This window comes from Nilaparvata lugens, chromosome 6, assembly GCF_014356525.2.
Source record: "Nilaparvata lugens isolate BPH chromosome 6, ASM1435652v1, whole genome shotgun sequence".
Lineage (NCBI taxonomy): Eukaryota > Metazoa > Arthropoda > Insecta > Hemiptera > Delphacidae > Nilaparvata > Nilaparvata lugens.
Genome location: NC_052509.1, coordinates 14,738,128 through 14,763,002, shown reverse-complemented (window position 1 = coordinate 14,763,002; position 24,875 = coordinate 14,738,128). Strand labels below are relative to the sequence as shown.

The window sequence follows — 24,875 nt, the reverse complement described above, 5'->3', positions numbered from 1 at the left end:
TATAGGTATAAACGTTTTCTTCAAGTAACCCCATGAAAAGAAGTCACAAACAGTTAAATCTGGTGATCGGGGTGGTTAATCTAAAAAATAACTACCACGAACGTTTTCTTCAAGTAACCCCATAAAAAGAAGTCACAAACAGTGAAATCTGGTGATCGGGGTGGTTAATCTGAAAAATTACTTCACGACTTATCCAATGGCCATAAATTTTGTCATTTACTAATTGCTTGACATGATAATTTGTGGAATGAGGTGGAGCACCATCTTGTTGGAAGATTGCTCAATCCATTTCTAGTACAATCAAAAGAGCCAAGACTACTGCAACGAAGTAAACAAATCAGATAACTCATAAAAGTAGTTCTTATAGGAAGCGAATTGGTAAAATGTTCAATATACCGCCATTTTGTTTCTACGAAGGTTAGGGAGCTGAAACTTCCCCAGAATATTTTCAGAGCCTACTTTGTAAACTGTGTAAAATTTAAAAAAGGTCGGTACATGAATGGGCTCGTAATATAGAATTAAACGTGTAAACCTCTTGGAGGGACACAGTGTATTTGCAGTGTTTATTTGACTGCATGTCGTGTGAAATACATAAAAAAGTATGTTACTTATATTATGTTTCAATAATTTCAGTAGCCATAAAAAGAAAAGTGAGTATTTCTAGTTTTTCTTTAAGAATTGAACTTAATTTCCTATCTGCATCCACAAGTATTGCAGTCCAGGTTCTTGTAAGCAACTATAGTAAAAAGGTTTTCAGTAGGAAACAGGAGTTTACGTAACTTTTTTCGTACATCATCAGTGATTGTGTACAATGAAAAATAACCACCGCACAAATAATACTAGTGCATTTGAAGGAATGTTGATGTAGAACTAGTTCTATTGGTTCCTGGGACAAAGCAATGAAAGGCTCTGAAAAACTGCTGCACTATTATTACCCTATTTCTTGTTCGCTCCATCGTTATCTCAACTAATAACTCCATCTTTATCTGGAAAGACGATGTGTGTATTGCAAAATGTCGGAATTGACAACGTAACTGGTCTGTCTGTCTCTATGTCACAAACTGGACTCGTCACTCGTCATAGGAGGAATGAAGTAAGTAAGTCAGTAGAGTACTTTGTCTGGCCGTTTTTGAAGCACAGGTGTGTAGGTAGCACTATCACATTCTTCAATCTACACAGAATCACATTTACACTATTGCAATTTACACATTTACACATTTACAATCACGCAATTGAGAAATAGTATGACGTATTAGTGAATTTTTCTAACTTGATCGAGACATCTGAAGAGAATTATACTTTGGACAAAATTTCAAGTACTAAGATTCGCACCGTAAAGCACCGTAAAGCCGTATTCGGCTCAATAGCTAATACAAAAAATGGAGAAGATGAAATAGTTTTGGAGAAAGAAGCATAGGTGAAGAAAAAGAGAAAGCAGAAGAGAAAAATGAAGAACTAGGGAGGAAAGGAAGAAGAAGAAGAAGAAGAAGAAGAAGAAGAAGAAGAAGAAGAAGAAGAAGAGGAAGAGGAAGAAGAAGAAAAATAGAAAGGGAGAACGAAGTGAAAAAGATGAAGAAGAAGAAGATTATGAAGAATAGTGACTTACAAAATATTGTTGTTAATTAGTTTGCTTATAATGTTTTGCTCCACTATATTTAATTTAATTTATTCATTCATAATAGATACAATGCAGATATAATAATAGATATATTCCTCCCATTCATTCGCATTCTCTGGGGTTTGATGCTATTTCCTTTATCCTAAGGAATACGGATGTAAGCCGAAATATTGCAATTGTGGTAAGAATAATTGTTCAATAATCTCCAGTCGCCACTGGACTGATGACCTTCTGATAAGATTAATCTCTTCAAAAATCTATAAGACATATTCCGTAGGACTAAGGAACACAATTGTATTTGAAATGGAAATTTTTCGAAGTCTCATCGACTTCAATGTCTTTCTCACAATTTTGCTTCTGAAACACCATAATCTGATGGGCTTATCATCGCTTGGTTCTATCCTGTTCTGGTAAAAGGTGTTATTTCTCCAATCATTTCCTTCCAAACTAAAATCTTGAACATATTATACAGGTTCTGCTTGAATCCTTGGAATTTTTATATTCTATAACTTCGCACACGTTGTATTTCAGAGGGAATATATCATACAGCATTATTCGCTGATCTTTAAGTTTTTATTTATCGCTCAACTTATAATTTTCTTCATGATTTTGTGATTTCCATAGATGAACTCAAAATGACTTCAACTATTAGTTCTCTTGATTAGCTTGTAGAATAAAGAATCACAAGCTCTCCTAATAAATAAAAGCAATTTCGTGAGATATTATTATCTCTGTAGAAATCCACTACACAATAATCATCGTAGAACTAGAATATCTAGGCTTTAAATGTTTATACACTTTTCATGACCATGGGGAATGAATTGCGTGAAAATGTTTCTTATTTAAATAGAAAAATGAATAATCAATGTGATTATTTCTGAATTTTCCATATTGCAAGAGAAAATCAGATTCTCTGCAAATGAATACCAAATGGTAGTCTACTACTTACATTAGTGATATGACATTACATATAATTTCTCAATGGATAATTGATTGTAACCGTTTCAAAAATCGTTCTTTTCAATTACTTCCTGACGTACAGGAACATTGTTCCTCAACTTCCATTTAAATTCATCTTTTTACTAGACTCAAAATTATTTTCTCAGACATAGTTCAGTAAACGGTGAAAATCAACCGCCTGGAACAAACAACACGTTAATTTTTCGCACGCTCAGTGCAGATTATGAGCCAGAAGGCGGAAGGTTAATCAAAGTGGACTTAACCTAGTTTGGTGAATCAAATTGAGGTCATGATTTACAACTGCATTTTTCTGTATGTGTGTGTTTGTATGCCTGTATAGATGTTTGATATTCTCCATAGAAAATCCAAGAAAGCCTTCTTTAATATCTAAGTATATGTAGTTTTGCTGAAGTCTATAGCTGTAGTTTTGTTGTGACTAGTAGTTAAGAATTTCTGTAATGCAAAAGCTTTCCTTGATAGTATTTCTATATGTTAATAGTATTAAGTTTTTCTGTGACATTCCGTCTAGTTCACTATAGAGAGTGCGAATCAGGTTCTAATGATGATACTGCAATGTAGATATAAATGCATGTATAAATAATCATAGATGTTTACAACATATCTACTATATTATATAAGTCTAGCTAAGTGCTGTAACATTTTAGCTAGCATAAATTATTCGAGCCTTGACATCCACACTATGTAAGGCTGTTCGGAGCCTTTAGTTTCACGAAAATGTGTTTGAACATTAAAAGGAAATTGCATTTTCGAGGTAAACGTATGAAATCTTCTAGTTACAGACTAGCAGTACTATTTAAACTGCAGTCAACGTATTTGTTAAACTTGTATAGTGGGATTAGTTGATAGTTGTAGCTGAGGAAGGCTTATTTTATAGGAATAGACTTATTTTGAAGAAATAGTCTAAAGCCGCGTTTACACCAAAGTTATTAAAAAAATGTTAATAGCTTAATCCCTATAGATTCTATCAGATTGAATGGAACTTGACAAACACATATGATCATCATGTGTATGATAAGTTATGTTCAATCAATAGAATCTATAAGGATTAAGCTATTAACATTTGGTGTTATATTTTAAGTTATTAACTTTGGTGTAAACGCAGCTTTAGTTTGTTAATAATTTCAAAAGTCAATTTGATCGAAAATGTTGTACTGGACTGTATACTATGAGAGATTGTTTTGGAGAAGCATTGAAAACAGATGAAAGAAGTGGAAACATAGAAATTTGTTCACCATAGAGCTACAAGGAAACCCATCTGGGAGTACCACCCCTCTCCCTCATTTACTGGATTTGAGCAATACTGTTTGGGTCCTTCCCCAATTATTTCAATGCATATTGTATTCTGTGCATCGTTGAATAAATAAATATATGCGTTCTAAGCCCATGAATTTTCAATATTAGAAGACAGACAGAGTACTGGTAAAAATTTGACTGTGACTATTAAACAGGAAACGTCTCTTACACCCTTTACCGTTATACAAACTTAATGGCACACGCCCCTTAATAAATTCTATATTATAGCTTCACCATTGCTATTTTTCCAACCTTCAAGCCATTTGATCAATCATGTCAAACAATATTGTAAGTTTTTTAAATCTAATATCATGTGTAAAAATGTTCCGAATAGATTGAAGCTTGAAGAATAAGAGGAGACTTGATGTCTCTTGATCTAGTTACTCGCGTGTGTGATACAGAAGTAGTTAGTTAGATAAGTACAGCTATAGCTGACCGATAAAAGTAGATAAAACAGAAAACGCTCAACCGGATAAATCTCATTACTGATACAATGATTGTCTATTAGGAATAAAGGATTGTCTATTAGTCTAATTAGGAAAATTCCACTCATCCGGTACTAATCTGTTTAATTCCCTCCCATCAAATTCTTATTCTTTCAATTTCCATAATCTCCTTCTCCTTCTTTCTTAGCTCTTTTTTCTTCTCCTTTCCCTTGCTCTTCTCACTTTTCATCTGTTTTTCTCGTTTCTTCAGGATTTATTTTCCTTCCATGATAATATCTTACTTATTATACCGTACTTATCAACTTGACAATCCCTATCATACCGACTTTGATTGCATGAATGAGACTTTGATTGGTTACATAATAACAAAATGTCTGATATGCAAAAATAATACTTGATAGGTGTTGACGCCAATCATTGGAAACGTTGCTGGAATATGTAAGTGGATTGCGTGTTTCTTACTTTGTTTCACAGAGAATTCCATCGAAGAATTTACACGCTTCTAAACACATTCATTATTACATGTAAAAGTATCAATTAAAACATTTTTGTCAGTACTATAATGTGATACAATCTATTACGGAATCTATGTCGAAAAAATTTACACTCTTGTACTGGCACTGGCTTTTGGATGTAGTAGGTACTGCTATAACATAATCATGTAAATTGTATTGAAAATTGTGTGCTTTTTCAGTAGCAGATTTCAATTTCTTGTCATTGTAATGACATCCCAACTCATACCCTTATTATTCTACATTATATTTATAACTATTATTTAACATTATTATTCATACATAATAAGAAAAAGTGGATGGAAGAATGAATCAATGATTGAAAGAGTGGTATTAGGGCTGAATTTAGCAATTTTGCTCCCATGGTCCCAATATTATTCCTGCCCAACTCTAGAAAACCGTTAAAAAAGTCAATCAAAGATTGATGAGCTCGTAGAACATATTCAAAAATCAATAAATCAGGCGTATTTTGTTGATTGCTTGAACACCATTAATATATCGATGCAATTCCATAGTTAATCTAAAATTTTGAAAGAATTCAAATTCTAGTTTGTTCTCTTCGAGAATTTTAGAGAAAGATAATTCTAGCGGAGTAAGGCAGAACTAATGGCACCAGAAAATATTGAAGTGGCTGGACTCACGTAAGCCACGCCCAAAATTCAACGAACAGCCTCATTGGACAATGACTAGCATGTGGCATGCTCAAGCTGCTTGCTTCCGATTGGTAGTGAGCTATGAAGGTAGAATGGCGTCTTATCAACCCAATGACCAATCGTACAGCACCTTAGTTATAGAGGCGTTGTCTGGCCGACTAATTCAGCCAGTCCAACATCATCAATTTATTAATTCATTCATTTACATTAACCAATGCACAAATCAAATATATGATTGGAAAAGGACCAACAGGCCTAGCCAAAAACTGTTCCCTTGCTTGTTATTGTCCTGAGAAGTATAATTAATAAATGCATTGAAAGGGTGGTTATTTGTCAATTTCAAGCGCGATTGAACTAGAAAAGTCTAAATAAGATTTTTGCAAGGAATTTCTTAAACTATACAAAAACTGGCATTCAATTTATGAGAGTTTCACCCAAAGTTACTTCCCATTAACCATTGATTGCAAGAGTTGATAAAAAGATGAAAGGATTCATTAACGATTTCTAAACCGAAACTCAGCTATATTGCTGATTGCTATATTAGCACAGGACGCCTATAGCTAAAGTGAGGTCCACATTGTAACCAAGTAATAGAATCATATGGATGCTGTTATAGTAGGTAGCGAAGATGTGGTCAATGCATCAGAACCGTTCAAAAGCTTATTCAAAGATAGATGATGAGCTGGAAAGAAAATAAAAAAATAAGTTTCTAAATTTGACATAAGAAACTTGACGAATTTTATGGACAAGTTGAAGCCGATTTTGTTGAACGAAGCATTCATATCTGCATTGATTTTCATCTACTCTACTTCTTTTTGTGTTCTACTCTTCTTCTTCTACTTATTTTTCTTCTTCTTCTCCTCCTCCTCCTCCTTTTCTTCTTTTCTTTTTCAATTGTACTTGAAATCGTGACCAGTATTATCTCACCTCATCCATTGTTGACTACAAGTTTTGTCAGCCAAACTCGAGGTGAGTTGGCTCAAAATATTGTCAGCTCCAAATTTCCAGTTGACCTCTCACAATATTTTAATCTGATTTTATCAATGATATGACATCGAACGAGCTAATGAAGGCTTCTGTTATTCGCTAAATAGGTATTTCCTGTTACTTTGCTTTTTCAGGATCAACATTTAGAATGTTAATCAAAGCAGTTAATGGAATTAGGAAAAGATGTTGCATCTGAACAACGTTGTTCAGCGCACTAAAATGATTTGTAATACAGGCCTGTGGATGTAGGCCATATAGTTGTTAATATTAATGAAGACCAAGAAGTATTTTCCGAATAAGCTATAGCATAGCCTAAGATACGGAGCTTTGCAGTGGGTCTACTGGTCTTCCAGTATCCTGAAATAAACCAATTTGAGTTTTGGTAGGTATGAAAAAGAAAGTCCTTATTTGTTTTATTATCATTACAATCATCATCATCATCTTCACTTCAGGATTCAGGTTTATTAATTAACCTGTTCCGGTACCCATTTCTTCCCTGGCCTTCCTACAACTATTTTTCCAGTAGGTCTATAGTTTTGGTACGGAATAAGCATAAAGTAGTGTTTCTTTCCTCTGTGGTTTTGGACTTCAAGTGGCATTCTTCCAGGTGGCATTCTATTCAAATGACTGCAACAGTTTCGTCTATTTTGTATAAATATTCATGAAGAAGAGCAACCGATAAAACCTGTCTTATATCAGTATCTCTGATTCTATCAATTCTAGTGCAGGCAAATGCACTCCTTAGAAACCTAATTTCTGTAGCTTGAATTCGACTGTCCATTTTCCGGTTGTGAATTCATTTCTCACTTCCATATATAGGAGAGTCGGAAGCGCAATAGTATTATCAGAGACAAGAAATTTAGGTTATGCTTATCCTTTATCTATGGTATTATAGGACGTTATTCTCGTTTCTTGTCTTGTTTTATTTTGAGGTCTCTATGGATAGTGCCACATATTCTCTGGAAATACGATATTTTATTGTACACTCTGATTGAATGAATGAATTGACATAGTTGAAGTTCGCAAAGTAGTCGCATATTGAAGTTGGTTTAATTGTAAGCTGAGCTCACGCAAGTCCACTTTCACTGTGGCGCGCGCAACCGCTGTGATCGTTGATTGTTGATGGGCTTCGATTGTTGCGAGGCCCATTCAAGCTCGGCTCATTGAGTAATAAGAAAGTTCCTCACTTCTCAGTCCTCACAACTGTGTAACTTACCTATACTACTCCATACTGGCTTCAAATACATAACTAATGACATACCGAGCACAGCTGGATATGGGGACCTGGTTTCGGTGCTACAGTTATAGGGGAACAGAAGTTAGCTGAAAAATCAACGTATGTTGTATTGATACGTATTTTCTTGGGCTGAGATAGACTTTTTTCAGAGTTCAGGATCGAGTAGTGTGAGTTGTTGCTCCGAAAACAACACTACATGAGCTCCCAAGAACGCTGTGAATCTGTGAATGCTTTATTTCCAGGCAACGTCATTCCGAGAAACAGGGAATGATAAATCCATGCCCTCTTCCCTGGACTATCAAGAATTGCAATAGATTTCAATAGAGAACATTTGGAATTTTGTTTGTTATATTTAAAAAAAAAAAGAGTTTCACTTATTGTACAGTGAAACCTTTTAACTTCATATTTATGACCATTGAATCCTAGAAATAATGTTCGTAAGTAATTTGTCACTTTCATCTGAAATCAATTGGTTCCACTGTAAGACCCTACATTCCCATTATACAAATAATTATCCTAAAGGCTACTTTCAATATAAATAAGACTTGAAATGGAATTAATGTCCGAAACATATTGTGATAAAATAATTTAAGAAGGTACTGAGATTCATATTTTATTTATGGTTACAAATATCGTAAATTACATTCTCAGCAATTTGAGCTTAGGAATATTAAGAAGTAGAATCGAATTGTTGTATTGCGTTTTTCTTCTTTTTTGGCATGGCATTCCTAGAATTTCTTATTTCAGAGTTTCATCACAAGGTCAATGTCCTGGAGCATCTCTCAAGAGATGTCGAAAATAATAATTATTGTGCATCTCATTTTATAGGAAGCACATGCAAAGGATGTTAGTTACTCTATTCAAGGACCAATTCATCACGTATCCCACTCTATTTTAAAGAGGTCCTTCCCAGCACATTTTCGAATCCTTTTTGGTAGTACACACTATAATCTCGATTACTCTGCTTTGTAGTTTACTCTCACAAAGTGCACATTCACATTATTGTGACAGTATTACCCAGATATGTTTTCTATTAGAATATTTTTACTCAGAAAATGTTCAATTTATTAACGATAAGTTACGTCATGAAAATGGTACTGAGAAATAATAAATTCTATTACTTAGCCTTGAGGCATGAGATATATCATATTATCTGATATATTAGAACGATCTATTCAGTTGTTACCTTGCCACAAACTTATTTCCAAAGTTTGTAATGTGCAAATCCTCTTTCATCGATCTTTTCCCCTTTTATTATTTGTATCATGGCCGAACTATGGTGGTAATACATGTATCATCTATACATCGTTCACATTGTTACTATTGCGCATCATGCCCATTTATAAGATTTTATTTTTGCTTGTACTTGAGTAATGGAGAGTGCGAGGGCGATTCGATGAGATATTCAAACGACCAAACGGTTACATGACTACCGGCGAGATTCAAACCCGTGACCAGGTATCGCTATTAGCAGACTGAAGGGTGCAACGCCATAGTTGTCTCGGCTATCGTGTATCCTATAGATCTATCATCAGCTATAGCTTATATGAGCTTATATCTTCAGCTTTATATCTTCAGGATATAATCCATCAATAGCGTGGCCATGGCTGTAAATTGTTTATCTATCTTCCCCTTTTCTCATCCTTTCCTCACTTCCTTTAACATCTTACTAATCTACTAGTTACCTATTATAATATAGTACAGTACTAGTAGTCTTAAGTAGTCTCTTCTTATATCCATCTTTAAAGACTTCATATCTTCCAAGTATCAATCTCCTATCTTCCAAGATTACTAGACATAGCAGTCTGTCTACTAACGTTGGTCTACTTCTTCCTTTCTCTTCTCTCACATCTTCTTCCCACTAAGAAACTCCAATTCCAACCTCAAAATCTCAATACGATCGTTTCAGAGCAGGAAACAGCATATTACCGTAAAGACTGATCTGAAAATAAGCTGCAAGCGTATTACTCAACCGTTTCTTCGAGGAGTATTCCATTACACCCGACCAAGTCCTGTCACATTTCAGCCACTTATTATACAACCAAGTGTCAAGCCACATTTTGACCATGCATGTGTGCGTGTGCGTATGTGTATCTCATTGATATAATATTGTCTCATAAGTGTGTTAGGAAGGAAAAAACTACGTTTGTGTGTGATAATTATTTTTTGGACTTGGGTGAGTAACCGGTTCCTACAGAGAGGAGAATGCTTCAGACTTCCGGAAGTTCATAATTTGAATGAGGAAAGTTTTAAATGGTATTTTTGGTAATAATTATTATTGGGATAGTCAATGGGAGTCACGAAAAAGATGTAATACCAGACAAATAGCAATAATGCTTGAAGGAAGATGCATTATAGTTTGGTGCGATATTGTTTTGTTACTCAATATCCATTATCCATTATAATAAGTAAGTTCGATTCATAATCATGAGTGTTCGATGAAGAAACTGTCGTAGGCCTGTATTTCTTATGTCTATTATTTGAACATGAATCACGTTGACGATAAAGTTGAAAAACAAATAATATATTAAATTCTCTATTTATTAGATTGATTCGAGCCACAGGTTAATGTATTATTATTAAAGTTGGATGATTTTGGTGTCGTTTTTCGAAAACTGTTAGTTGAATGTTCAATTGATTTTAGTATTTTTTCAACCAAAATTGATTTTTATAACTAAATCATTCTGATTATGTATTCAAGATCCTCTTATCGTATTGCATTTGCTGATTATTTCCTATACCAGTTAGTAAGATATTCCTTTTCAGATTATTTTGTTACTCTAATATAAGATACGGTACAGACTTGGGGCCAAGTGGAAAAAAGAGTCTTCAGCATCATTGTACAATGGAAAACCCCGTTCAATATACAGTATATGAATTCATGCGTAACGTAACAATTACTAACGTAACAATGAGTTCATAACTTAGCATTAATACATTATCTTCAACATCAAAGTTAATGCTTAGAGCCTCTATGAAGTTATTTTTCATGGGAATATTTTAAGGACATTTTTGACCTTCAGTTGAAACCTCTATGTGAAATTTCCAACGTATAAGCATGGACTAATACCGTAATAACTAGCTCATACTGGACATATTTGAATAGATATGAGAATAAATTATTCTATTTTCACCATCATTGTCTTATTATCAGGTAGGCTAGAGCTAAGATTGATATAATTCTCTACAATTTGGTTCTACATTACAATCCGGATTGAATATTGACGTAGTTGTTGGAGATAGATCTGATGATAGTCAAGAGGAAAAGTGCATTCTGCACTATTAAAAAAATAGTATTTATAACTGTGGACAAGCATCACTGAGTTTTCGGAGAAAATTGAAATACGAATTATGATTGCATCTGCAAAGTATCGCCGTGAAAGATTCATTGATTCTTATCACAAGTTATGGGATAAGTAATTTGGTTATGGTTAAAATGTATTCTCTTGATTAATAGTTTTGACGAGAAGTGAATTCAAAGAATTTTACTAAAACACTGACAAATTATAGTGAGAAATTGACTCGTTATTTCGTATTAGACACGAGGTACCTGACAAATGCATGTATTATCAATACAACGAAATCAACTTTGAATATCTTTATTTCAATTGAATAACCTTTTTCATTTGAAATAATTTACGAGTATTTTCAGGTATGTCAATTGTGAGAATTATATTATCTTCTATATTGAAGAGCCAATATAATAAAAGTGTTTCATCTTTGATCTATATTTCTCTAGTTCATAATTTCATCCATTTCTTCTTTCTCCAAAGCTTCTCAATCTACATGTATATGAACTCTTATAAGGCTGAGGTTACAGCAGGACATAGTAGTATACAGCAGTATATAGTTACTGGTTAGAGCAAACGAGCATTGAGTTTTAGCTCGAATTCTGTAGCATAAAACACGAAACAACATTTGTGAAGCATGGTAAATTGACTTCAGAAGAGTATGAATTCAATGTTTGTTAAGATGATTTTAAAGCTTTTCAAATTATTTTGTCCTATTACAATCATATTTGGTTAACGAAATACAATTTATTTTATAATTAATTTCATATTCAGAATAAATAATTTTTCAGCCTATAGTGTTTAATCCAGCATTTTAAAATGAAAATTGATTTGAAAAAATATAATGATCAATTTCTCTATGGATTTTTTTAATGAAAAAATTGAATTCAATTCCGTTATGGATGAATTTCCAATTTCCTACCCGTTTACTTGATCAGAAATACTGCCATTCAAGAATATAAATATACGAGTAATTTGATTTTTTCACTCCTTCATTCCAATTGTCATTTTATGATTGATTCATTTCCCAGTTTCATCAGTGGTAAATTATATGAGACTGATACTCCGATACATTTCCCTCTATCCTTTTAAAATGCTACCACGTTCTTTCAAACTTGAAATTTGTACTCCTAGACGAGATGAGTATTTGTTAAAGTATTCTTCAAATTACCGGATATTGGAAAAGCTGACATTCAACCTGTTTCTGGAAACAAACCTGTATTAGCATTGTTTCACCTTCAACTGGCTCACACTGAATTCGGCCTTGATACTTCATCTTGACCCCAACCACAACAAGAGCTTCAGCGTCTCAGGTTTTGATACACCGCATTTGAAGAAAACAACGAAACTATGTGATATCCACTGATTATCACAGCTCAAGCAGCCTACTAATTCCAGAAATCAGATTTATTTTTCATTCTCTTCAATCGTTTTTCCTCTACGTATACTCTCTTGTTACTGTGTTGCACAATTCAGGTACTAAAACACAAAGAAAGAGGTGATACTGAAGTGAGAAAATACTTTTATACTAGAACAATCTCACTGAACTTCAACGGACTGTAAGGCAATCTTTCTAGATACTTGACGGAGAGTTGCATTGGGTTGTATACAAGCAGGATGAACATGGAGTTATTATTATGGTAGGTCAAAGTGAGCCAGATTTCCAAGCATCTGCTTCAGGAACTTGTTTCTACAGTTTTATTGGCGATGACGCACGAACTGCTATCACTTATCATCTCTTTCTCTCCTCTCTTCCTTCCTCTTCTTCGAGTCGGAATTTTCCGTATCCGAAAATGACCGATACTGAGAAAATTGTAATTTTGAAATGGTGTTACGAGAACAAGTCCGAATCATGTATGTTTTTCTTGTCTTTTCCATTTCTTTCTACTCACTTCTCATTCAGCATTAATGTTTTCTTTCTCAGCTTTGTATTATAATATCACAGTTTTATAATATTGTGGAATAACTATTTTATCCCTATAAACATGTTTTCTTCTCGGGATTCTCATTTCTAAATATATGCTGTCATGTTCTTATAACATCCTCTTCTCCTGGATCAGAATAAAGCCACATGATTGTCACAGTGCTTATCAAGTGTGAAATATACACGAGTATTTTGTCGTTTTATTATTTTTTGAGATATAGAACATAATATCATCACTTCCCTTTTTGTTCTCTTCTACATTCTACATTAAGCCCTATGGTATTCACAACTTCTCTTTTAAATGAGTCAAACGTCTCATAAATTTACGGGAACAATGAAGTTATTTTTACGCAGTATTTTTTCCAAGTTTGTCTGAGTTATATGAGGATTGGCTAATCCTTCTCGAATGATAATACAGCTTTACCATAATTCTTTTTGAATTATGAAGGACCAGTTTTCAAACCATATAGAGAATGATCATCTACCTTGTCGAGTAACCGATTTGTTCGTGGCATGACTGATCCTTAAGGGGGAGCTAAGGGGGCTATTATAGACACTATAATGACTATATGACTTTAGGGCTATATGACTATATTATATACCGAGATACACAGTTTTGAATATAGAAATTAGCAATTTTTCTGTGTATTTGAATATGGGCTAAAATACACTAAAGGAGGATTTTTTTATTTTTTCATCAAATTTCAGTTATGATACATGATTTTGAACCGCCTTGACGAGCTGAGAAGAATGAGTGTTAGAAAAGTTATAAGTGTTTAAAGTTTTGATCCTTGACGTATCCATATGACGTACGGGGGGGGGCCCCCCCGTATTTGAGGGGGGCCCCCTCAAATTAGGAAATACTGAAATTGAATGTTTCAAACGGGTGATTTTCATAGAAAATAACCCTCGTGAGATTATTTCAGCCGAAATATGTATTTTTTGTTAGGAAGGCCTTGAAAAGGTATTATAATAAAAAGAATGTATTTTGGCTGTAGGACATGATTCTCTATTTTTGGGTGTATTCCCCCTCCCATCTCTACTAAGTTCGTAAATTCTCAAGGAATCCTGTTCAGAATTAGGTAATTGTTCTTTCACGTGATGTGTGGTTTTTTAACCATACTAGAAAAATATTCAAGTTGTATAGGGTAGAAGTGGTAGGTTTGCATAATTTTGAAAACCCCTTGAAAAATACCTTTTTTTGAAATTTGTAGCTCCGGAACCAAAAATGGTAGAATCCTGCGTGACCACTCAATTTATTGGAAATTTTATTATCTTTAATTTTGTAGAGAATGATGTTTCTCCAAAGTCTTGAAGTTTTCGAGATTATATGGAGAAATTAAAAAAAGTCCCAAATTTTAGGGGTTTTTGAGGGTTTTGGGGGTCAAGCCGCCCTCTGGCGTGTCAGAAAGTTTCACATTCGAATCCAGCGCCCCAAAATGCATTCATAGAACCGTCAGAAAAAATTCTTTCGGGGCTGTTTCCTGAAAAACGACCATTTGACTGGACTATATTGTTTTGAGACTTAAATGAGGAGACTTTTTATGCTAGTCAATTTATTAGTTGTAAGCTTTCTAGAAACTGCTTTACACTTGTATGAATAAATAAGTGGAAGGTAAACGGTAACATGAAAACAGTCATAAAATTCTGACAGACTACAAACTATGTGCACTAATGTTGTAGCACAACTTTTCGTTGTAAAAGACTAACAAGTTGAAGACTATAATAACACATCATAAAACTAGAATTCAAACAAGAAATCAATTCGATTTAGAAACGGTACCTGATTACTTACTAGATAAGGAAGTAATATGGGATAGAAATGTCCAACATGAAGCATTTCGATGATGTGGATAAATTTATTTTTGAATAATGAGAGCCTGAGGTCAAGGATTTTTAAGGAGCAAGGAGTTAACATGTCGTGTACTAGAACATTAACTAACTTGTCAATAAATCATGAAGAGCTTTATCATAATAAATAAAGCTGAAAGTTGCAGAATAGTTGTTCAACAGGTTATAGTAACGCAAATAGTTGATCATGAACTTAAGTAGTTTTGCACGGTAATCAAATAAATTGAATGGAAAATGATAAAAGTTCTTCCGAAGTTTGCAATCACGAGGTGAAGCATAAGTCCACGAAATAGATTTATATCTTGAAACCAGTTTGAACAAATGGACTCAGCTGGTTTAAAACAACTCTAGTACGAAATTTCCTGTTGATGAAAGCTGCTGCCCAAACCACGCTTTGAACTCTATACCCAATGAAATCACTAAATGATAATGGTCATTAGGATTTTACTGTTACAATGAGATAATGAGAAAATTGTAACAGAATACGAAAAATTGAATGACAGGTCATAAAATTCTTAAAGCATGATCATCCCTCTGTAATGACCTTGTTTTGCAAGCTATCAAGACCTCAAGTCTGTTATTATTTCAATTATTGTAAGATCGGCTGATCATTTTGAAATTGTTTCTCTCAACGATTTTTTCTAGGAATCTCATTTTTCCATATCAAAATTAGCTTATAATCAATTTCTTCAATTTCTAGTTAATAAGTCATTTCTACGGAATTTTCCTGACTTATTCTTAGGAGTTATGTGTCATCCAGATTAAAATCAGCAACACATCATCAATCTCTTATAATGATATTGTTGATGGAGTTCCAATTTACTCTACAAGTTATAATATGAATGTGATCTAATATCTGGACCTATATTTTGCTCTGTCATTTAGATCAAATCAGAAACTCCATTATCCTGATAGCTAGATAATAGTTATTGAAGTTTCCATTTCCATCCAATCAAATTTTATTTTTTCAAAAAATTCGATTGAGTTTCTTGTAGACAAAGAAATAACTACACCAATTAGTAGGCTGTGATCAACATTCCGTCGTCCTAATACAAATGTGTTGATAAAAGGTGTAATTTACAGAGTATAAATTCTCAATTCAACCTATTACACACACACACTTCTAGGTAATATTGCCTTGATTGTGTTAGGCACTCCATTTTTTCTCTTATTTCAATTTCAATGTACAATTTACATGTACAATGTATAATTTATTGGAACATCTTACTATATTCTATTGATATTGGAATTGATAAAATCAAAATGGTTATTGAAGAGACTTGAAACAATGGTTTTTTGCAACATTTCAAGTCTCTTCAACTATGGAAAAGTTCCACAACATCAACATTCACGCCACAAACTTAATTAAGAATGGTTATTGTATCCTAAACATGAAACATACTCAAAATTATTCCTATCGTAGCATGACTCAAGTACAGTATCTCTTTGGAAGAATTAAAACTCTTCATATTGCGGTTTATTTCTAGTATGAATTTTTGGAATACACTGTATCGTATATCAGAAGAAATTTATCATTGTAGTTCACTGAATGGACTAATTTCTTCTTTTACCGGATTTGGTAGGTATATGAAAGTTCAAGTTCTATGTTGTCTATGAATAAAGAATGAGAGATTTCTTCTTCTTCTTCTTCTTCTTCTTCAGAAAAGTGTACAGAATAGTTTTTCACTGTGTAAAAGAATACTGTACGGCGTAAGTACCTGACGATTCTACAGTAGGATATCTGGAAAAATCCAAATTTCAGTTTTTCATCAAGAAGGAATAAGAGGAATGAAGAAGATAAAAGATAAAGAAGGAATAGGAACAGATGGAGAAGAAGGAGAAGAAGGAGCAGAAGGAGAAGAAGAGAAGAAGGAGAAGATGAGAAGAAGGAGAAAATGGAGAAGATGGAGAAGAAGGAGGTGATGGAGAAGATGGAGAAGAAGGAGAAGAAGGAGAAGAAGGATTAGAAGGAGGAGAAGGAGAAGAAGGAGAAGAAGGAGAAGAAGGAGAAGAAGGAGAAGAAGGAGAAGAAGGAGAAGAAGGAGAAGAAGAAGAAGAAAAAGAAAAAGAAAAAGAAGAAGAATGAGGAGGAGGAGAAGGAAAAAGTAGAAGATGGACGAGAAGGAGCAGGAGAAATACAAGTAGAAGGAGAAGGATGAGGAGAAGGATAAGGAGGAGGATGAGGAGAAGGATAAGGAGAGAGAGAGAAGGAGGAGGATATGGAGAAGGAGACGGAAGAGTTGGAGAAGGAGTAGGAGAAGAAGGAGAAAAAGAAAAGAAGAATGAGGGAAACGAGGGGAAGAAAAATAAGAGGGAGGAGGAGAATGAGGGTAGTAGGAAGAATGCTTAATCTAGAATTTTAATTAGCTCAATTTAACTCACTTCATAATACAGTATTTTCAAGTCACATTAATTTCACAATATTATCCATCAATTTCATAACTATTCTCTTTATACGTTTCCATCCCCGCAAAAACCATCCACTCTCACTCACTGATCATCTTCTCTCCTTTTTTTGCAGGACACACCCAAATAAGGCGCCAGCATGGAGCTGCAGGAGAATGCACAGCCTCCTGGATCGGTGGTGACGGAGGCCGTGGCGCAGAATGCAGCCGTCCTCATCCGAAAGGCCTACAAGCGCTTCGATGACTCAACCGTCATCCTCAAAGGATTCAACATGACTGTACCAAAGGGCACCATGTCAGTTCACTTCCATACCTATAGATTCAGAACTAAGGCCCGGTTGCACAACAGCCGGTTAAATTTTAACCGTGATTAATTTCACAAGAACCAATCAGAGAAGTCGTTTTTGAAAAGACGGCTTCTCTGATTGGTTCTCGTGGAATTAATCACGGTTAAAATCTAACGGCTGTTGTGCAACCGGCACTTAGTCTTAGAGTTAAAACAATACTAAATTCTTCAATGTTTGATTCCATTACGAACTGCTTGTTAAATAATCACTTTTGAACAATTAATTACGAGATAGCAGTCAGGTATTTTATATGAATAAAATGTGAGTATAAGCTAATAGCTTTTATTTATATAAATACCTGACTGCTATGTCGTAGTTAATTGTTCAAAAGTGAATACTAAATTATTATGATGTTGGTATTAATTGTACCAATACTCAGAAAGAACAGAACTAATAAATCTTTTTTTTCTGTATTAGAACTAAATATGTAGATACTAATAATATGTAGATTCTATTGCTAAACTAATTCCTCTATTAGTTACAGATATAGATTCAGATTCAGAGCTTCTAATTAGAACAATACTTATTATGATGTTGGCAATTGCACCAATACTTAGAGATAACAAAACTAATAAATCCTTTCTTTCCTTTAATAAAACAAACTATCTAGAAAAATAATTATCCCTTTTCTACTGCTATACTTACTCCTCCCTCTACCAATACTGGTTGTATTGACAGATTAAATATTTAATATTTCGAACTAGAACAATACTTATTATTAAGTTGAGAATTATTATTATTGCATCATTACTCAGAGGGAATAAATAAGGGAACTAATAAGTCCTATGATATAACAAACTATATAGTAATTGATTCCTATTCTATTTCTAAACTCTTACTTCTCTCTCTGCCAATACTGGTGTGGCGCGTATGTAGACATAGACCCAGAATTTCAATATCAGGAAAATCCTGAATAGTCTTAACCATAGCTGACAACTGATCCCGTTGAGACAAAGCGTGGAGACATAGTGGAGCGGTGCTATTTTCCTATTATCTTGAAACAAATTCCCATTCTATTGTTAAGGCGAAACACCACAGGCCCTAGTTCAAAAATTGCCACCACGTAGTGCTTTAAAATCATGCGAAATACCTTATGCTATTACTCGCTCACTATTAGAGTAAAACTTGTTTTGAAAACTGATTTATTCTTGTAATATCTATATCCATGTCGCTACCATGTCGATTTATTTTTATTTTTTATTTAAACAAAAATATTTTTTTTAATTTCAAAGGGATCCATTTTTTCAAGAAAAACAGGTAGTCATTTTGAAGATTTGATGATAAAAAATTTTTATCATTTTTCAGCTTGAAAATCGAACCAGTGGTTCCATCGGAATCATATTTACAAGTTTTATCTCTATGATTTTTTATGCGCTCCTACCCTCCACCCCATCCAAACGTCACTCAGGCACCTTCTACCCCAACACACAAGTCACTCACCCACCACCCCACCCACAAGTCAGCCTTCATTCTTAGTGCTCAGGCTGGTCACAACTTTTCTTAGTTCTTCAGCTTGTTCACTTGTCATATTGACAGTGATCGTGGCTAGTCCTAGGACATAGTATTTCCAGACGCACTTCACATATAATTTAGATTTCCGTATTATATATGTTTCTCTGGCATTTTCGGCCGGTAAAATGGATTCAAGACATACGGTGAAGGGAAAGAAGAAGTTGGTTCTTTCAGCCAGGAGAATGAAAAGGCGGCTACCACCAGAATTTCATGCTAACAGACGTAGAAGGTTAGTTGATTTCATTTCATATAATTAGATAAATTAAAATGTCACGTACTTTAGGCCTACTATAATATGAAGCAAATCATGCTTTGAATAATTAATATTGTTATTATGTAAATATAATTATATTCTCAGTTCGTATTATCTCAAGAGAGGTATTTCGTTATGTATGTTTTTATGTTTGTTAATATGAACAAACGTCAACGTTATTGACAACGCTATTCGCATAATTATTCAAGATATATGTCTGAATGGATAGGTACAGAGAGCAACCGGGTGATAGAAAAGCATGGCAAATTTGAATTGATCTTACAAAACTCACAGTACACTATTATTTAAAAGTAATGTTTATAGTGAGGTGATACAAATGCGACTAGATATTTCAAGAATCGGTTTTGTACAATATTTTTGTTCAGAACATACTGTTAACGATGTGACCTAAATTGAATTTATAGACTAAACCTATTTTTAATTCTGTAATCTTATCTAAATTTAGGAGAAAAATAGCTCAATGTAAGCTCTTTTTTTCTCTCCTGATCATTGTGATTCCTGTGGAAATGAAGTACCAGTGAGAAGAGTGTAGAGAAATTGCAAATTATGTAGACTATATATGAAAAAATGTCTGCAAAGTGATTTTTGAACATTTCAGGATTGAAGAACAAACCTTATCGCTCGAAGCGCCTTCATCTTCCCAGGCTGACAGTGTTTCAGCAGATGCCATTTCTGTATCCACTGAGAACTTTCAACCCAGGTAAACTTTGTAATTTCAAGATTCGAATTTCCACAATCTCACTTGCATTATGTTACGACAGGTTAAGAATTTACAATGAATAGTTTGCGACTCACAACACTTTATATTCAACTTTGAAGAATTTATAAGCATCACTTATACATGAAGTGAATTAAATAGAGAAAATTGTGATTGGAAATGTTCCCGATCCCAATGCTCATTACTTCTAATAAAGTAATTAGATGCTAATAATAGTCAAATGTATTCAATTAAAATTGTATGTCTCATGGTTGTCTGATCCTTCTCTATATTCCCTATAGGAATTCACCCTCCACCATAAATACAATTATACCCTTACGAAGACAATATTTAGTATCACAGTAGCCCATTCTCTGTGTTGGAAATATGAATTTACAAATCCATTTGCTTCATACACTTTCTTTTCATATCCCATAATCACAAGTTTCCAGAATAATTTTTTTCTAAATTTAATTGCAGTGCAACGTCAACTCCTAAAGGAAAGAAGAGAAGACCACACAACAGAAAAGTACCAGTGCATTTGATGAAATTGAGATTACAGCAAAAGTAAGTAACTTAATAGTTTACAGAATATAATTATCAGCGAGTATAGTAAATTATTATTTCCCTCTATAAAAAGAAGTGAAGTTTTTTATGGTCCATATCCTTGTATCTACCAAACCACCGGTTATTTTTTGATAAATAAAAATAACAATTGAAAAAACGAATAAGCCAACACATACATTATAATATAAAAAACACATATTTGAATAATGATACTTGGAATAGACATTCACATTCAAAGTTATATAATATTATTTTCTATACAAACATAACGTTTCCAGGCATTTCTTTAACTATGATTCAATTATTTCCCAAACTATATTCATTTAAAATTTAATTCAATGAGAATTAATACATCAGACCTATAAACTTTTCTTTTTTTGTAAAGGAAATCTAAAGGAGAAGAAAAATCAGGGCCATCAACATCTTCTTCCACCTTATAGTCAAATCTAAAAAAAAGCGTCCTTGATGGCACCTCTGATTTTGCTACAATTGTGCCACCATTCCCCTCAATTGGTCTACAACCAGCTTTGAACCATGAGATTGATACCACCTCAATGCGAAATAGTGGAGTTTCTTACGTGGAGAGTAACGTCTGTGATACTTTACTAACAAGGTATGTCATCATCTCAACTTACAACTAATTTCATATATACGAATATGGTGTTCTCTATACTTCCTAACAAGTAGAATGTATTTTGGTCACTGGTCCACTTTTTTCTATATTCTATTGTTTTTTTCAACTGTTATATAAAGCTTTGTTGGATCAACCCACAATATTACTCATTGAGAAATATGATTTTGGACTAGTATTGTCTTGCAAGAGAAGATTCACAATAAGATCAATTTTATTAGAAGTTGAATGATTCAGCTAGGTTGTGTTGAAGGCGTTTGTAGATGCTAAACAAGAACGAGAATAATTTTTCATAGTTAATATTTGATACTTTTAGTAAGATAAATATTTTTTCAAGCTAGTATTTCGAAGCTAAAAAAACAAATATAGCCTACAATATGAAAATAGCAATAATGACTCGATCACCTGACTAATATTTATTTGAAATTTTAGTACAGTATAAATAAATTCCACACTAGTTAATAAGACTAATATTACTAGTTCATTCATGCAATAGGCGCCTCTTCCAAACCTGAAGAGACTTTCTGCACACCGTTCTACAACAGAAAATATTACAATGGGCTGAAGTGAGAAAGAGTGTGACAGGGATAGGGGAGAAAGCATGAAACTATCATTCGCCAAACGCGTTTCTCTCTCACAGCTGTATAGCTTCTCCAAACTTAGGGGTTGGAAGAGAGAGAAAGCGATTGTCAGAGAGAGTGCGAGTTAGGTTTTGTTTGGATTTGGAGTATTGCTTGTCATGTTGTTCTGTCTGCTGTGTCAATGGCTATATAATACAGTATACAGTTATATATGTGTGTCAATATGGAGTATATATTATATATATATATATATATATAATATATATATATATATATATATATATATAAATCATATAGAATTACTATCTAGAATTACTAATTGGTAAGGGAGAAAGAATACATAGATACAAGATATTCACAGGCATACGATTATCATTTCTGAGAAAGATTATCGACATACTGTGTTATATAAACCTACTCTTCATCGCTATAAACTTCAGAGAGAGAAGTTCATTCCAATACTAAAACTAAGTATAATTCCAAGTTGACATTTTTTGTAAAATGATATTGGTCTAATTACTATAGATCTAGAATTTGTCAAAGAGTCTCTATGCTCTCCTAGTTCTCTTTACGCACACAAAAGCAGACATAGGCTGAGAAACATTATTATGTCTGCTTACTCTGGCATGCCGAAGTTGATATTCTCCCGTCTGTCTGCTGCTATGTGCGTGCGCCAATAAAATACAAAATCTCACTCATTTTTCAGCATGTTTCGATAATTTATCACCCCCATTTAATTACAGATATGATGAGTATCCAGATCTAATAGTTGAGCCGGATGGAAGACCACCCAAAGACGATTTTAATATTATTTCTGGCCGATTTATTGTGGACAGCAAACATCTTGTGCAAGAATTGAGATCTTTGGACTACCATAGATACGAGTGTGAAAAAAGTGATAATGGTTATATGACACTGGTGTCTTCAACTTCAAAATCATCAGAATGGACAATGAAGTTCGTTGTATGGACAGCTCCACGAACCAGCTGCCATAAATGCGTTTCAAGAAATGGAAGAAATTCAAGTTCAGCCTTGCGGTTTGTTTGTTGACAAAGAACATGACTTCTTGGCGGCTTCACCTGACGGACTGGTCGGAGGTGATAATCTGATTGAGGTGAAATGTCCGAAGTCTGCTGAAAACCTCACTATCAGCGAAGCCGTGATCAAAGTGAAATCATTCTGCTTGGAAAAACTACGTTGTGGAAACGTCCGTCTCAAGAAAAACCACAATTATTATTACCAGGTAAATTCATAGGTAATTTTTGATATATCTAACCCACAATAACGGAAACTTTCAAAACCGTCATGAAATAAACGTGAGATGAGAAAAATAATTTTATTTATGACAGAAAAAACTCAAAAACTTGCCACTTAGGGATCAATATCGGGGCACCGAGCTTCGCTCTGGAGTACAAAAGCATATAAGCATAAACGCATAGTTTATCATATTCATAAGTGATAAGTGAGTGTTATTTTATTATTCAATTTGTTTTGTAAATAATCTAAGTTAGAACGTTTATGTTTTCAAATATTTGAACTGAAAATTTGACCTGAATTCAAGTGTATGGATCATAACCTACTTTTTGGAATATTTATAGTGTATAAATCAAAATTCGGGGAAGAAACCGTTTTGGGCTATGCCTGTTAGTCCTTCCCCAATCATTTTGGAGAATTGAGTTCTGTTTATCAATAAATAAATAAATAACAAGCGAAGCTCGGTGCCCCGATATTTTGTTACGGTAATCAATATTGCAAGCTAATACTTCTCATGGGATAAACTGATTGATTGCAATAGTTCAACAGCTGAACATAATTCTGTCTCACTCCTACACAGGCACTCCCATCTTCAGTTATTGACAGAGGGCTAAATTATCAGCTGTTTTACCAAGGATGAATAACTATTATCCTAGTTTGTCTACGTTTAATCATAGAGAAATAATAATAGCGTAAATTATGCTATTGTTTCTCTCTGGTTTAATTCATCGAATTGACATTTGAAAGTGACAGTATTTTTCGAAAAATGTTGAGCAAGCCTAAATAACAAGATACAATAAGGTACTGGCTGATTCATTAAAAAAATTAGTAGCCCCTCATGATACCATAGGATGATAAATAGTTTCATACGTGCACGTTTACCTAACAATGTGTGGAATTTTCTAAGTTGGGCTGTTTCTTGATTTTTCAGGTGCAAGGGCAACTACATGTAGCTGAGAAAAAATCTGTTATTTTGTAGTATGGACAAAAAAGATATCCATATTGAAAAGATCGAGAGGGGTGTTGGTTTTGGACCGAGAAGATGGAGAAAAAATTAATTTATTTCTACCATCACGCCTTGTTGCCAGAGATACTGGATCCTCGAACTTGTCGAAGTATGGCAATCAGGGAGCCATCAATCCCTTTTTCTCATTTTTAAATAAAGTCTCATTGAAAATTATCACATCTATTGGTTTTTTGTTTGTCCTTCTTGGTTCTTATAAAATAAACAGTTGTAATAACATTAAAAATTAAGAGCATGGATTAAAAACGTTGACCACACACCTTAAAGAGTAAAGACCTAAAGGTATATGAACGAACTTAATATAGTTAGAATTAAAATTAAATCAAGATAATAATATTTTTTCAACTTTACTGTATGAACAGAGATATTGTGGAATTTCTCCATATCAAGGTGAAATGAAAGCGATGTTGTCAGTTCCACATAATTTTTTTTTTTTTGAACGAATAAACTAAACCAATATGGCTCAAATAAATGATGTGGAACTGACAATATCGCTCTTATTTCACTATTCTATTGAAATTATATACAAAAAATATTTGAAAATATCAGCAGTATGTACAACTTTTCTTATCATAAACTATTCCATCATTGTATACAAATCGAATTTATACGATTTCCAACTTGATTAACCTGTATATTTGCAGTTATTGAACGAAAGCTATAACATGATTTGACGACATTTATTGAGGATATAACCATACCTACTAAATAGAAAGCTATTACTAAGTAATAGCGGGTATTGAATCAGGGTAACATTGGAATTATTGTGTAAGAAAAAATGTGTGGTGACA

The 24,875-nt window shown here is 33.7% G+C and overlaps 2 protein-coding genes across 4 annotated transcripts in view; both read left to right on the top strand.

Annotated features, from left to right (window-relative positions):
- The window catches only part of LOC111052058 (ABC transporter G family member 23), a 50,618-nt gene that overhangs the window by 5,597 nt on the left and 20,146 nt on the right, over positions 1 to 24,875 (top strand). The window contains 1 exon segment of the mRNA XM_039430188.1: positions 17,314 to 17,492. Within this exon segment, the coding sequence (XP_039286122.1) occupies positions 17,338 to 17,492 (155 nt within the window). The 5' untranslated portion in view covers positions 17,314 to 17,337.
- LOC120351807 lies at positions 18,619 to 24,240 on the top strand. 3 transcript variants are annotated; one of them, XR_005571542.1, is made up of 6 exons: positions 18,619 to 19,285; positions 19,929 to 20,030; positions 20,508 to 20,594; positions 20,980 to 21,207; positions 22,550 to 23,049; positions 23,992 to 24,240. XR_005571542.1 is itself a non-coding variant. In XM_039430189.1 (4 exons), the coding sequence occupies exons 1-4, from the start codon at positions 19,182 to 19,184 to the stop codon at positions 21,032 to 21,034; spliced, it is 348 nt and encodes a 115-aa protein (XP_039286123.1). In that variant the 5' UTR covers positions 18,619 to 19,181; the 3' UTR covers positions 21,035 to 21,550. The 3 variants fall into 3 exon arrangements, 1 of the variants encoding a protein (XP_039286123.1); XR_005571541.1 differs by lacking the exons at positions 20,508 to 20,594; positions 20,980 to 21,207; XM_039430189.1 differs by lacking the exons at positions 22,550 to 23,049; positions 23,992 to 24,240 and having other exon boundaries at positions 20,980 to 21,550.